The sequence below is a fragment of the Neodiprion lecontei genome, chromosome 2 (genome assembly GCF_021901455.1).
Source record: "Neodiprion lecontei isolate iyNeoLeco1 chromosome 2, iyNeoLeco1.1, whole genome shotgun sequence".
Lineage (NCBI taxonomy): Eukaryota > Metazoa > Arthropoda > Insecta > Hymenoptera > Diprionidae > Neodiprion > Neodiprion lecontei.
This window is the reverse complement of record NC_060261.1, coordinates 12,542,859-12,556,574: the sequence shown is the minus strand read 5'-3', so window position 1 is coordinate 12,556,574 and position 13,716 is coordinate 12,542,859. Positions and strand designations below refer to the sequence as shown.

General features: G+C 33.8%; 1 protein-coding gene across 1 annotated transcript in view; it reads left to right on the top strand.

Annotated features, from left to right (window-relative positions):
• The window catches only part of LOC107223968, a 32,468-nt gene that overhangs the window by 8,764 nt on the left and 9,988 nt on the right, over positions 1-13,716 (top strand). Inside the window, exons 14-21 of the mRNA XM_015663855.2 lie at positions 41-382; positions 1,315-1,665; positions 2,131-2,312; positions 9,600-9,797; positions 10,356-10,706; positions 11,468-11,832; positions 12,011-12,095; positions 13,415-13,489. Coding sequence (XP_015519341.2) covers positions 41-382; positions 1,315-1,665; positions 2,131-2,312; positions 9,600-9,797; positions 10,356-10,706; positions 11,468-11,832; positions 12,011-12,095; positions 13,415-13,489 — 1,949 coding nt within the window. The remainder of the gene's footprint in view (positions 1-40; positions 383-1,314; positions 1,666-2,130; positions 2,313-9,599; positions 9,798-10,355; positions 10,707-11,467; positions 11,833-12,010; positions 12,096-13,414; positions 13,490-13,716) is intronic.

Sequence of the window (13,716 nt, the reverse complement as noted above, 5' to 3'; positions counted from 1 at the left end):
GTTCTCAATTATAACATCTGATGATGAAAATTTGTTTCAGTTGTCGAGCAGCACTTGTAAGTGCTCCGGGCTGCAGCGAAGTTTCACCTGGGCTGGAGGCTGGTTTGAAAATGTCGTTGGATCCAGACCGTGATTTGCAGAGGATTCACTCTCTGATTTTCACAAATATGCCGCGCCTCGAAACCTTAATAAGTGCCTGTGAATGCCAAGCTGTTTATGGGGCAAACAAAGTCTGCGTATTACCAGGAGATGGACCGCCTATAGAAGATGTTCCGTCCTGCTTCAAGACCCTTGCCTCACTTCGAGAAATTGCTTTCACCCTGCAACAGGAGCATCGAGCTTATTCAAGGAAATTGGCACGTGAAACAAAATATGGAAGCAAGTAAGCAGCAAACTAAAAAATTCAATCACCGAAGGAGCAATGAGCAGATTGCAATTACACTACACAACGATTATTCTTAGTTATAGAAGATTTTCATGAAATTTTCGTGAAAAACGAACTGAGAAAAAATTAGATCGAACTTCAAGAAGCTTTATAAAGGAATTGAGAGCACGGAGGGTTACGGAAACTGAGTATTATAGGGAGGAAATATCATTTTTTCCGAGCACTATCAATATTGGTGATTTTGGAAAATTTTTGTTTTATGTTTACTGTTTAAACATCGAAAACAATATTTTCTATCACCAATTAACAGGTAATACATTGGTCAGCACATGGGATCATTAACCAGAAAAGCCAGTTCGTTTTCGCATGGTTGAAGGTACACCGTAGCTCAATTTGACTTTATAAGGCAACGTTTGCTTCAAAAGATATTTTATTTCCGTTTGAGTTCGGGAATTCACAGAATGAAAATTAAGTACAGGAAATATCGCCTGTTGACACTTTGAAGAAAAGTGAAAGAAATCAAAGTGTCGTTATTTTGTACACTATTTAGCCAAAATTGAAGAGCAAGAAAATCTCCGTAGTTAAGCGAAATGTATTCTGAAGAGATTAGTGTTGTGCGAACTCAAGTTGATGTAACAGTGTCCCTTCATTCAACCTTATAGAAACTGATTGGTTTTGCTGAAAAATAAACTTATGAGCTGACAGTGTTGACCAATGTACTGTCTGGGAAATAATGACATAAAATGTATTTTTTGATATTGAAACAGAAAACATCAACTAAAAATTTTTGAACATCTCTAAAAGCTCCTACATGTAAATTGTATTTATATTATTGAAACTTTTCTTTCTATTCAATGCTTTTGTCTTTTTTGTAAAAATGTAGGGTACGCTTTGCTCCTAATTACGACTTAATTTTTTCTGTCCAATAGACAAGCTCCAATCGGGGATGACAATTATCTCCACTTGGCTGCAGGGCCGGGCTTAGATGCATCGTTGGCAAAGTGTGCATACGAGGCAGAGAGTCCGGGTCGCGGGCACACAGATGGGAGTGTAACATCGCGGAGGATCGAGGATTCACAAAGAAAATGTGTGGACTCTGTGGACGGTCGATACGAAATCAATGACGGATGGTTGAGGCATTGTGAAGCAAACAATACCAGCAGAATAAGAGGCATTGAAACCGATCTCATTCGATTTGACAACAGCTTGACGAAGCACGGAACTCTTCGATCGGAGAAACTGGCGGAGAGGAATGGAAACGAGAATTTGGAGAATCCATGGTGAAAATTATTTTCCGATTTTCGTTAAAAAAAAACTTTACCACGTATACAAACAGTTTTAAGAAATGTTATGTATTATTTCTGGTAAAGATCGAATTATTCTAATCATGTCTGAGGAATTTCAAAAAATTCGAGAGTTTCTGGAAGGAACTCGTATTCTTCCAAACTTTATTTGATATTAAAAATTTTCATAACTCCGAGTAATTAAGTTTTGGACTATTTCTGACAAATTAGTCGAGTCAGCAACGAAAATTAGACCAATTTATAGAGAAAACTCAAAGTTTTTCAGAGCTCCGACAGAATGGACCTATTTTTCTGTGTAGAAATTAAGATACACCTACGAATTTTCGACGAATTATTGCAATTTGTTAGAAGTTTTTCAGGGAAATTAAGGAACATTATAAACTCACATTCTGGCTACATTTGTAGCAATCTTTTAAAGTTTCAGAAATTTTCTGTCATCAGGAATCACAGAAGGCTGCAGGACACGTCGAGCCTTTTGAAAATGGATGGCATTAGTTTGTCAGGAAGTTTGTCGCGAAAACTCAGCAATTATGACAACACTAGGAAATTGGACGAGGGCACTTTGACTAGGCGCATCAAGGACGACGCGTCCGATATTTCTTCTAATTCACTGAGTGGTCGTGGTAATCACTGATATTTCACCTTTCGTTAAGGATTTTGTAAATAGTGTAATAATAACTACTAACACGGAGAATTTTATTATCGTCACTTCGTCGTTAATAATTCGCTTTGTCTTGTCAAAGATCGTGGATTTTTGAAACAACTCTCAATGGTGGAAAAACATTTCTTACCCCTTTTTTCAACTTAATCCTGAAAGATTCTAACAACTCTGATAAACTGATTATTTCTTGTTATATTTCGATTATTTTATACACTGTTTGAACACTTTCCGAGATTTTATACCGACTTTATCAAATGTTTTCAGATATTTGTAGAGAATTTTTGAGAAATTTCAGAAAGGTTACAACATTTGATCGTTCGAAATCTTTCTCCAAACAATCTCTTAAAATTTTACGTGCCAAATTTTTTAAATATTTGCATCATCTATTAATTCTCGTTGGTTAATTGTAAGAAAATTTTTAGACGAATTTTTTATTTCTGTATCCACATAAAATTTTCACCTTAAATTATGATTTCTTCTTCAAGCTCTAAAAAAATTTACAGTAAAAAATGTTTGTATTGCACGAAAATATTTAGAATAAAATCAGAGATAAACAGAGTTGGAAACAAGTTTGTAGAATCCTTCAGATAATTTATCAATGACAGTTGGAAATATTTTTTTACCAGAGATATAAGCCACACCTACAAACCAACTGTACAGTAATCGAAATAATAATTAATTAATTATGATGCGTAGAGTTTAAATCGGTACTAAAATAGGTAGTAATAATATATTGTACAGTGTACAGAAATCTCAGTTAATCGTCATGTTATTTTTATTATCATTATTTTTAGAAATTGTTTTTTTAGGATAAAAATGGAAAGTGGAAATCGTAAGTTCTTAACAATGGTAAGGTTAATTCCATGAGGACGCTCCTAGCACCATAGGAATAGAATAACACCAAACAAATAGCATTAAATTATAATTTGAAAACTAAACAATCTTAATAATGAAAAACGGACAATTTCATTAAATCGTATTTTTCAAATGTAAACATATCTCTAAAGAAGGCATTGGTCTATTTATATTTTCACCGCTTATACTTATTACCACTAACATCATTATTATTATTGTTATTATTAAAGTCGTGGCGGTATTCGCTTTACCAATGGTCGATTAAAATTCATATACCAATAATATTCTGCAATATTGGATTCACAGAGTATTGAAAAGGAAAAATGATAAACCAAATACATGATCTTTGATTCTAGCGCTTACGCGAACTACATTGGCGAAAATACATTTGAATTCATTTTATAGTTCTCAAAACGTACAGTCAAACATGTAATGATAGTGTTCGCCAAATATTGGAATTTTTTCTTTCGAAACAATCTCTTCATTTCATTATCTCGAATGAAAAGATTCCGATTATGTTTACATTACTCCATGGGTAAATTCCATTGATAAATACGAGCTAAGTAATAATATACGAATCTTAATCTGTACCCTAATAACTGTTGTTTCTCAAATTTCAACGATGATTTTGAATTTATAAATACTGTAAGTGTCTGTATTTTAAGTTGCGCGTGTAAATGATCTGAGTTCCCCTTCATACATTATTACTATTACTATTATTATTATTATTACATTCAGGGCTGTTTGTTCCACGTTTGAGGTGTAATTTACCTCCAAGTTGGGTGTCGAACTCACAATTTGAGCGGCATAGTTAAAGCTAAATCGGCCAGATCGTCTCAATCAAAAGTTCAGGCAAAAAGAAAAAAACCATTCAAAAGATGTCTATTAATGTTACTTGGGACAATGATGGTGAATACGAATGAAGAAACATCTCTATCATGTGCTAGACATGAATGTTGATAAATTCGAATATCAAAATTTAACATATGAACAATTGAAGAAAAGTTTTTATAATGAGAACGCTCAAACTGATTAAACTCTGCAGATGTTTTTGGTTCCATTCTATCGTTTTTGGGCTCATTTCGTTCATCATACAGATCTCCAAAGATTGTCTGAAAAAATATGCATAAACAGTTTTCTTTAGACTGAATAGGAATAGATTTGTGTAAGTATGTTACGACAGATGTTTGTCAGTTGTTATATCCGTGTATTATAAGTCTACTATAATTTGAGATTTCTTGAATTTGCTCAGATTCGTTTCTGCCACAAAATAAGCAACATTGTTCCATTTGTGTTCATTATTATTGCCACAAGTGACATTGCTAGAGATTTCTTGAAAGTTTTTTTTTTTCATATCCTAATGATTCATTTCAGATGGTATGGCCACCGATTTATCCTTAAGGTGTTGTATCAAATTATCAAAGTTAATGAGCGTTAGATTTCTTAGTCATTTTTTAATATTGATATTTTGATTGAAATCTTGACTTGTGACTTGTCTAGAAAATGAATAATAGGAATATTTGTTTTTAAAATACACCCTATCGGGGAGAATTTTATCCCGGATGTGGAATAACTAGTTCTCAACGACTCATAGCTTGTAACTATGTGCAAGAGCAGATGTAAGTCAGAAAATTTAACCGCTTGTAAATTTCCTTCCTTGGATGAATGGTAAAAATTCAACCTCGATCGGATATTATTCTACAATTCTCTCTCAGGCCCATTGAAATTAATATACCTAATTGCGCCAGGTGACTATTATATATATTATATATTTAAATATTTTTTAACGAAATTGAAAATTTTCGCTATAGATAGTTGTACAATCATTGTTCAGCCCAACATTTTATTGCGTTTATTTTAACGAATATTTATATACGAACTTGAAATTAACGGAAGTTCTCTCAATAAGACGAATATTCAATACGTATAACATAAGTCTATATGATAAAAACATTTACGCGAGTTAACATTTCACTTTTTTTTAATATTCAGAATCTGTGTTGTTTTTTTTTTCCTTTTTTTTTTCTCATCGCAACAGACAATCAATACATTTCTCAATATATATCATATTATATGTATAAAAAGGCTTTTGCCAATCTGTGGGACAAATTTTTCTTTTTTTTGTTTCTTTCACTTTTTTCATACAACTTTTTTGTACTGAAATAAACTTCTTTTTCATAAAAATATTAACTTCGACATTTGAAATCAAACCAAATAACATGTAATTATTTTTAATTGAATCGATTTGTGAGTCACAACTGTTGATAATATTTTTTGAATGCCAGAACGGATATAATACTTTTACCAATTTTTTCCCATATAACAATCATTTGTGTGCATTTTTAGTGGTGTTGAAATTTTGTGTTTAACAAGATATTGGAATCATCTGGTTAAAATTCATTCATCGAAGTTTTATATAAAATTATTATGATGTATCGGAAATTCTGATCGATTTATAGAACTGTTTCTGCATACACAAACAAGTTTAAAGTTCTTATCTGTAGCTGAAAAACTAATATCAGGGAGTTAGTACAAAAAAATATTGCAAAACCATACATTTAAAAGCTTTTGGCAGTATAAAAATTGAAAATAAAATATCGTGTTTTGTAATTATTAATGTGAATTACAATCATAATTATATCCTATAGTTTCAGTCAGCATATCATGCATTATAATAAAGTGTAATGCATGTTTTCCATCATTTGCATAAACAAACAGAATAATTCGACTTATTAACGGTATTATTTATATCATTGTTGTTGTATTATACCATCACGATTATGGTTATTATGGTTGTTATTATCAATTTCTGAGTGAAAATTTTTCTCTTTAATTTCTTCAAATGTTCTATGCTGCCAGACATTTGTGAGAAATGATTTGTATTATTTCTGGAAAAGTTTGAACTATTCTGATGACGTTAAAAGGATTTTAAGAAATTTTAAAGACTTGCTACAAGACTCATATTTTTTCGGAATTTTATTCTTTACTAGCAGCCCATCCCGGTTTCGCACGAGCATATAATAATATAATAAAAGAAAATACACAATGTTTACAGTGAGTTGTCCTGAAAAATTGTAATACATCATTTTGTTCTATCATTAATAGTTTTCGCAGCGCACGCGATTGAAGGAAGTTTTTTGTTTATTTTTTTACAACCAGGGTTAGATTATTCAAGTTTTAGTAAGCATCCCTAATTTTTTTGAAAATGAAACATAGCCTATGTCACTCGGGAATAGTGTAGCTTGCCAACGGTGAAAGAATTTTTTAAATCGGTCCAGTAGTTTCGGAGCCTATTCATTTCAAACAAACAAATAAACAAACAAAACATCAAATCCTTCCTCTTTATAATATTAGTATAGATAGATATAGATAACATTTTCTGAGAAACTTCGAGTTTCATCCCTTCTGATGATTTCTGGTCAAGTCGAGTTAGATGTAAAAATCGGACGAATTTCTGAGAGAAATTCAATTTTTCAGAAGATCGTTTTGCATCACAAATATGTTATAAACTGTGCTCTGGTACTTCTGGGTGTTTTCTGACGATATAGTATTATGGAAAACTGGTTCAGACTTTTGAGAGAAGTTGTAACTTATTAAGAAATGGTTGAAATTAATTTTGCTGAAGTGCAGCTAGGAAAATTTGGACGCATTGGTCAAAAAATATTTTCAATAAAACTGGAGATACGAAAACTTTTCTGGAATTGCGGATAAATTTTGAGGTTTTTCGATCAATCTGCATCAAAATTGAGGTACATCTATAACATTCTTATAAATTAACAGAGTTTGTCAGATTTTTTGATAATTATTAAGAAACCGTCAGAAATCACATTCTGAGTTAATTCTTGGTATCTTCTGAAAGTTTCTAAAAAAAAGATTATCACTAAGATTTACTGTAATACTGTAACCGAACCGTTACGATTTTTATTGTAGAGATGCTGTAATTGAATTGTGCTCGGTAGGTGAAATTGGGACACCTACATCCCCTTAAGTCTCGATCCAGGTTGTTTATTGCTTAAAAGGTAAGCAAACTTAGTCGATAACCGACTGAAGTACCAACATCTAATCTTGAGCGAACGAAAATAGTTTTGTAATAATTCCATCTCTTTCCTTTTCTCTTTATTCTTCAATCCGTTGATCCAATCCCGTGATTTCCCGACCAATTTCACCTTGTTGAATTCATCAGTGGAGATATTTAGAATTGAGACAAGTTTGAAAAGTGTCAAATTTAAACATAACACAGATTCAGATCGATTGAGCGTTAAATAAATTTGGCTGAAGTTATGTCAGGGGATGTTCAGCCCAGGCGTCGGAAAGATAAGAGACGTAAAAAAGGTAAAGTACTCATGGTTATAGTTTATTAAAACTCATTTTATCAGCTTACAGCCTTTGCCCCTTGCTTTTTATGATTTTGACTACTGTCATTCTGTATAAAATAATTCTTTGCAAATTTATCACACATCTCTCAATTAAATTTAATTCATGAGAAATTCTGATCTCAGCTGCACATAACCTTAAAAACCTTCCCGGAGATTGATGAAGCTCCTGATCTGTCTGTATTAATTTTTATGGATCGAGCGAGCGACCCTCCAAATATTGTCAAGTTGAAAATCCTGTTCAGACAAGATAGCAAAGTTCATTTTAGCAAATTGGAGTAGAAAGAAATATCATGGGACATTTTCTCTATAAACGGAGAAAAGGAGCCAGCAAGTTAGACTAAAATTTATTTTCCTGCCTGGCAAAGGGAAAAATTTTCGGTCATTGCGTTGTAAAAATTATCAAGAGCGAGTAATGAAGAGATGTCAAATATTTGCTACACAAATCAATGTTTGACAAGATTAACTGTGATTCAGATTACTGGAATAACTGGAGACAGAATTTTCCTTCAATGTCTGTTCGAGGCTTCAATAAACTGAAACTCGATCGATAACTCAATTCGCTACTAATTCTGAGTTCCAATGATATATTTTTGAAGAATAAATGAAGCCTGATCAACCATTTGGAATAATAAATGGTGAAATTATTGACAAATATTACATATTGCTCTGTTCGTTTATCATTCTTTAGAAAACTATTAGATCAAGCAAAATTCGAAGTAATTCTCTTCCTTGTGGAAAAGTGATCCTGAAGTTGAGATAAGTGCTGATTTTTCTAGTCTCTCAAGTAATAAGGAAGTACTATTCAGAAATCAGTAAGGCTTTTCCATCTATTTTAGATATTTTAACTATAGTGTCAGAATTCCCTGGTCCAACTAGCTTGCTGCCTTTCTATCTTTACCAAAATAGATCAAAGTGTATCATCTATTTCAAAAGCATTCGTTCGTATATTATATTTAAACTCTGTATAAATTTTTCAAAATTGTAATCATTATTACTTTTTTATTTCATCAATCTCATTTTTATACACATGTTTTCACTTGTTCTCTATTTTGAATTGGCAATTTGCAGTTTTTGATATTGACACGAAGGCTTGTGTTCAGGTTTTTTTATTCTTTATTCCTTGTTTTCATTGTGTAGTGCAATTAGAAACGGTGTACCCTCTGGTGTACCTTAACGTTGGCACATTTTATTTTTGATTAGCAAAAAAAAAAAAAAAGACCACATGTTTCAACTTTAAGAGGATGCTGTATAGTCAGTCCTTACCAACCGAGTAAAATCTCACCATTTTTGACTGCTATCAAACACTATGCAGCATTGATCTGGAAATGCTGCAGTCAGCTGAACAAAAATATCATAAAACTTTCTTCTCTTATGGGAGAATAAGGCCATGAAATGTATCCCTACAATAAGTGATAATTTAATTACAGGAATATATTTTTTGGCATTGTTGTCAGATAGAATGAAACTTTGTTTCAAATATTACTAGTCGGCAGTGCATGTAGAATTGCGCTGATTACAGCTTTTTCACATCTGTGATAATTCCTGCGCTAAAACACTATTTTTTTAATATTCCATAACATTAACCTTACAAACTATTCATATGCATTTGATTTACATACAATATATAAAATAATTCACAGGCTATTATACATTTGAGTTTGATTTTTCGTAACTCAAAACGTTGCCAAAAAAAAAAAAACGATATTTCACCACCTTTAAATCGGTTTGCAATTTTTGCAGCTGCAAAATTAGTATATTGTGCCTTATCGAAGTCCTTATTTGAGGTTCACTGCATTTCTGACAAATTTGATGTTTCCCAACAACGTTTTTTGAACGAAGTTCTATTATGTTACTGTTACAAACTCAACGATTCTGATATTTTATTCAAATACTTGAAATATCCAGCGATGAAATTCTTCCACTGGTTTTGTAAAAATTTGACCCTAAATCAAATCGAACGTATTTCCCTTTATGAAATTTATCATTAATTTAAGAAAAAACCATTGGTGTTCTAGAAGAAGATGACATCGGAACTCCCCCACCGAATCTTGTGAGTCCATCCGCAGATCCAACTGCAGAAAACTTAACAATCCACGTGCATAAAGAGGGGGGAACTGGAGGGCACTGGTGCGCCAGGATAATATTTTTCTCACTGCTCGCCATTCTCGTTGGATTAATCGGTGTTATTCTAATCGAGCACAGAGGAGCTGCTGATGGTGAGTTAAAAATTTTTTTTGCCACCTCGTAAGTATGATGTTCTCCTGAATGTCGGTGGCCCAATATTGAAGTTTTCTAATGCGGCAAGGCAACTCTATTCATCCAAAAGCATCATTATCGAAATTATTTTCTGTTGGAATTAGGATTCTTATACCTCAACTCTTTGGATTAGGGCTGTTTGATTAATCAATTACTTGTAGACTTCAATATCAATTACTCGAAGACTACGAGTAATTGTTGTTTCTAATCAATGAATTAATCGTTTTTCCAATTACTTGGTTAATCAACATTCCTGATGTTTCGAATAATCAAGCATTCTTGATTCATCGATCAATTGGGGTTTACCAATTAATCTTTTGTAATTAATCGACTAATTGGCCTTTTCAATCAACCGTTTTTAAAATTAATCAATTAATCAATTCATTGAAAAAAACATTATTCAAAGTCTACATTCAATTGATTAATTGTACAGCCCTACTTTGGACTGACTTGTCACATTTTGTGATCGGTTAAAAAAACCAAAGAGCGACACCTCAGACGAAATTTCCACCTTTTAGTCGATACGCCAATCACTGAATCGCGATGGGCAACTGTGTTCGATGGCTGGATTGATGACGTCCAAGTTTCACATGACAAGCCAAAACCTGTTACTAAAGACAACAGTCACAATGACCCAGAGCCAACAGATGAAGCGAGTGAGGAAGCTTCGGATGAGGCAGATCCCCAAGAGAACGAAGCTCCTGGAGAGAGTAAGGAAGAAGACACAGGCGAGGATGTGTCTAATGGGAACAACGAAACTGAGGGAGACGACGATGAACAAGAATTAGATTCTTATCAAGAGCCAGGTGAAAGCGAAGAAGAGCAAGCTTCCATTGAACGTAAGAACAAAAATCTCTCTGAGGAAAATGGTGAGTAAAATTGATTATATTAGCAGGTTGAGAAGTGAAATGTCTTGATAAAAAGAACATGTGGAGTATTACTGCCTTGAATATTAATTTTCATCACCCTCTGATGAGGTTTCAGTAATCGGATCTCATAAATTCAAGTGTAAATATTATTTTGGAGAAATAGTGAAGTAACTGCGAATTTTTCACGAACTGATCTATTGTAAACTAATTCTAAGCAAAGAAGGCCCATTAGATGAAATTACACTTCAGAAGCTCCATATTCTGGGCCGAAGAAATATGCCAAAAAGTGTCAGCAGAATTCGTAATCAGTTATCTTTTTTTTATCATTCAAAAGATATAAATTATTAAAGATCAATGCATGTCATAACAGCATAACCCCTGAATTCATGAACATCCGTTAAATATTTAACGGGCGTAATATATAACGGTCCGTTAGAGGCATGATGACTTTTTTTCCATGCGAATCTTGATGATGACCGACTTCCAAATTTTTCCAAGGTATGCACTATCATCAGGAAAACATGCGAAATTTCAAAGTATATCAACCAAGAAAACAATTATTGATAAAAATAGGTCTTGGACAGTTTTGTCGGGCGGCTCCTCAAACGTGTTCAAACTATCATTATCTAGAATAACTGTAAAGTACTGTCGACAATCAACAAATGACTAGCCGAGCACTAACAACAAAGATAAGACAATGTATTTTTATCAGTAACTATTCACTGCCAACTAATTATCATTCAATATTTGTTTAATAACAGAGCAAGAGGACAGTAAAGAAGTGGAAAACAACTATAGCGAAGAAAACTTTCAGCAAGCGGATAGTGAAAATGACGATGACGGTGAGGATGACGATGACGATGATGGAAATGATGAAAACGCAGCATTGGAAGAAGTAGAGGAAAATACAAGTGGAGAAGAACTTCAGCCGATAGAGAGCAAAGAAGACGACTTAATAAATGATTCTGACAATGAACTTGCTACCAGCATAGAAGGCGTTGATGCAACGGAAGGAAAGTTTAATGGCGACGATGATAAAACAGACGATGACGATGTGTCTTCCGAATTCTTAGGAATACCGGGAGTTAACGAAATTGACGAAGACAGTGCTGAACCTTTGGAAGAAGTGAGTATCATTTTAGTCACACTTGTAATTTCCTGGATAATACTTAAGAAAAGTATTCTATCCCGTTGTCAACGTCTTACCATCGCCGATTAACGTCTCTAAAAATAGCTACTCATTAGCATAAGCGATCCGTCCAAATATGTTCCTCAAATTTATGGCAAACAAATCATTTCATCAGGTAGACGACGAAGAACCAGAAGAAATTCCGAACGAGCTGGAGATTGAACCAGTGGTTGAAGAAGTCGAGGAAGAATCTAGCAGTGGTAAGCAATTGCTTTATTTGTAATCTCATCTTCTGGTGGGGTAACACTCCCATGATAATCAATCATCTTTTTACCTGTGCAGGGTGTCCCGTAATTCGCGCATATTCCAATACCCAAGTGTGTTTTATGTCTGTTAGGCAAGCTTTCTTAAGATTATTTTGACTTGAATACCGACCCGTCATATTTTGGCTATCCTGAATTTTCAACGCAGTGTAAACTTGAGTTGCCTGCGAATTTTTATAAATAGTCTCTTTGGCTGTAACTGAGTTGGTCTACTTAACGAGTAGATGAAATACTCGACTCGAATAAGTAGAATCTACTAATGAAATCACGTGATTCGACACATGCGCAGTTGGGTTTTCAAATTTCCTGAGACACTCTCGGTGTTAAGACCCCAGAGATATTGTGCATGAAAAATGAGGATAGTAAAGTTAGGTGAAATTTCTCAATTACGCGTATTGACGAAGCTATGCTATTGAGACATGCATTATTTTACACTTCTCATTGATTCAAAATTTGAAAATCTACGATTTCAAGGTCGCTGGTTACGTGTCTGAACTCAAACTTTAGGAATTTAAAATGGCATATCTGATATAGTGGTGGAAAATCCGCGAAATTACTCGATTTGGATCAAACTTTTGTACGCGGAGGTTTGTGAGTACTCTGTTACAGGCTCGATCTAACTTAAAAAAATTTAAATGGAAGGCCCAAAGAGTGTGGAAATTGTTTGGGTTGGCCCTGTTACAACAAGTTAGTTCAGTGGGTGCTAGCTGGGCAATTATGTCTAACTAGGTGCTGACTGGAAGCTACTCGCACAATTATTTTGTGAAAATACTTAGCGGGTCAGACCAAGAACTGATTGGGCATCATATTGGAAGATGGCGTATCTTAAGTCCCAAAATTTAGAACTCAGAGTGGTAATCAGCGACCTTAAAAACCACTGATTTTCAATTTCATATTAATGAGGGGTGAAGAAAAATTTATGTCCGGAATGGTTGAATAGCATATAATTGTTGCATCACAGCTTCGTTGATACGTGCAATATAGAAGATTCGGGACATTTTGTATACTGTAACGTTATGCATAGGCACTTTGAGCATTCTCCACGTTCCAATTCTTTACCCATGGTTTAATTTATTTGGTCAAACTCCAAAGCTATGATACAAGATAACGAATGGTCTGCGTTTTTAACCAATGTGGTTTTACGTGATTTACCTGTATATTGTCCCCCTGTTGTTGAGTCTTTGGTGCTCGAATAACGAGCATTACATGGATAATGATTATGCAAAATGGTGAGAAATAAAGTATGGTGGTTCCAGTGGCAGTCAAGTTTGGAGTTGGCGTTGCACTAGTTGTGGCAGCGCATTTCGTTCTCGTTAGACGATGGAATAATGGTAAAGATCCGACAATACTATCTCTTGCGCACCTAACATCTGTCACACTGTGTCTTACCTAATCGTAGATTTTACTCATAATCTGTGATCCGGTTTATAAACCTGGGTGAAAAACATTCAAAGAAATTTTTCAGAAATGTACTACGTTTTTGGACAATTCTGAGAAATACTCTATACATGATTTCCGAAAGAGCTTGAATTATTCGGATAATTTCTAAGGGATTTTA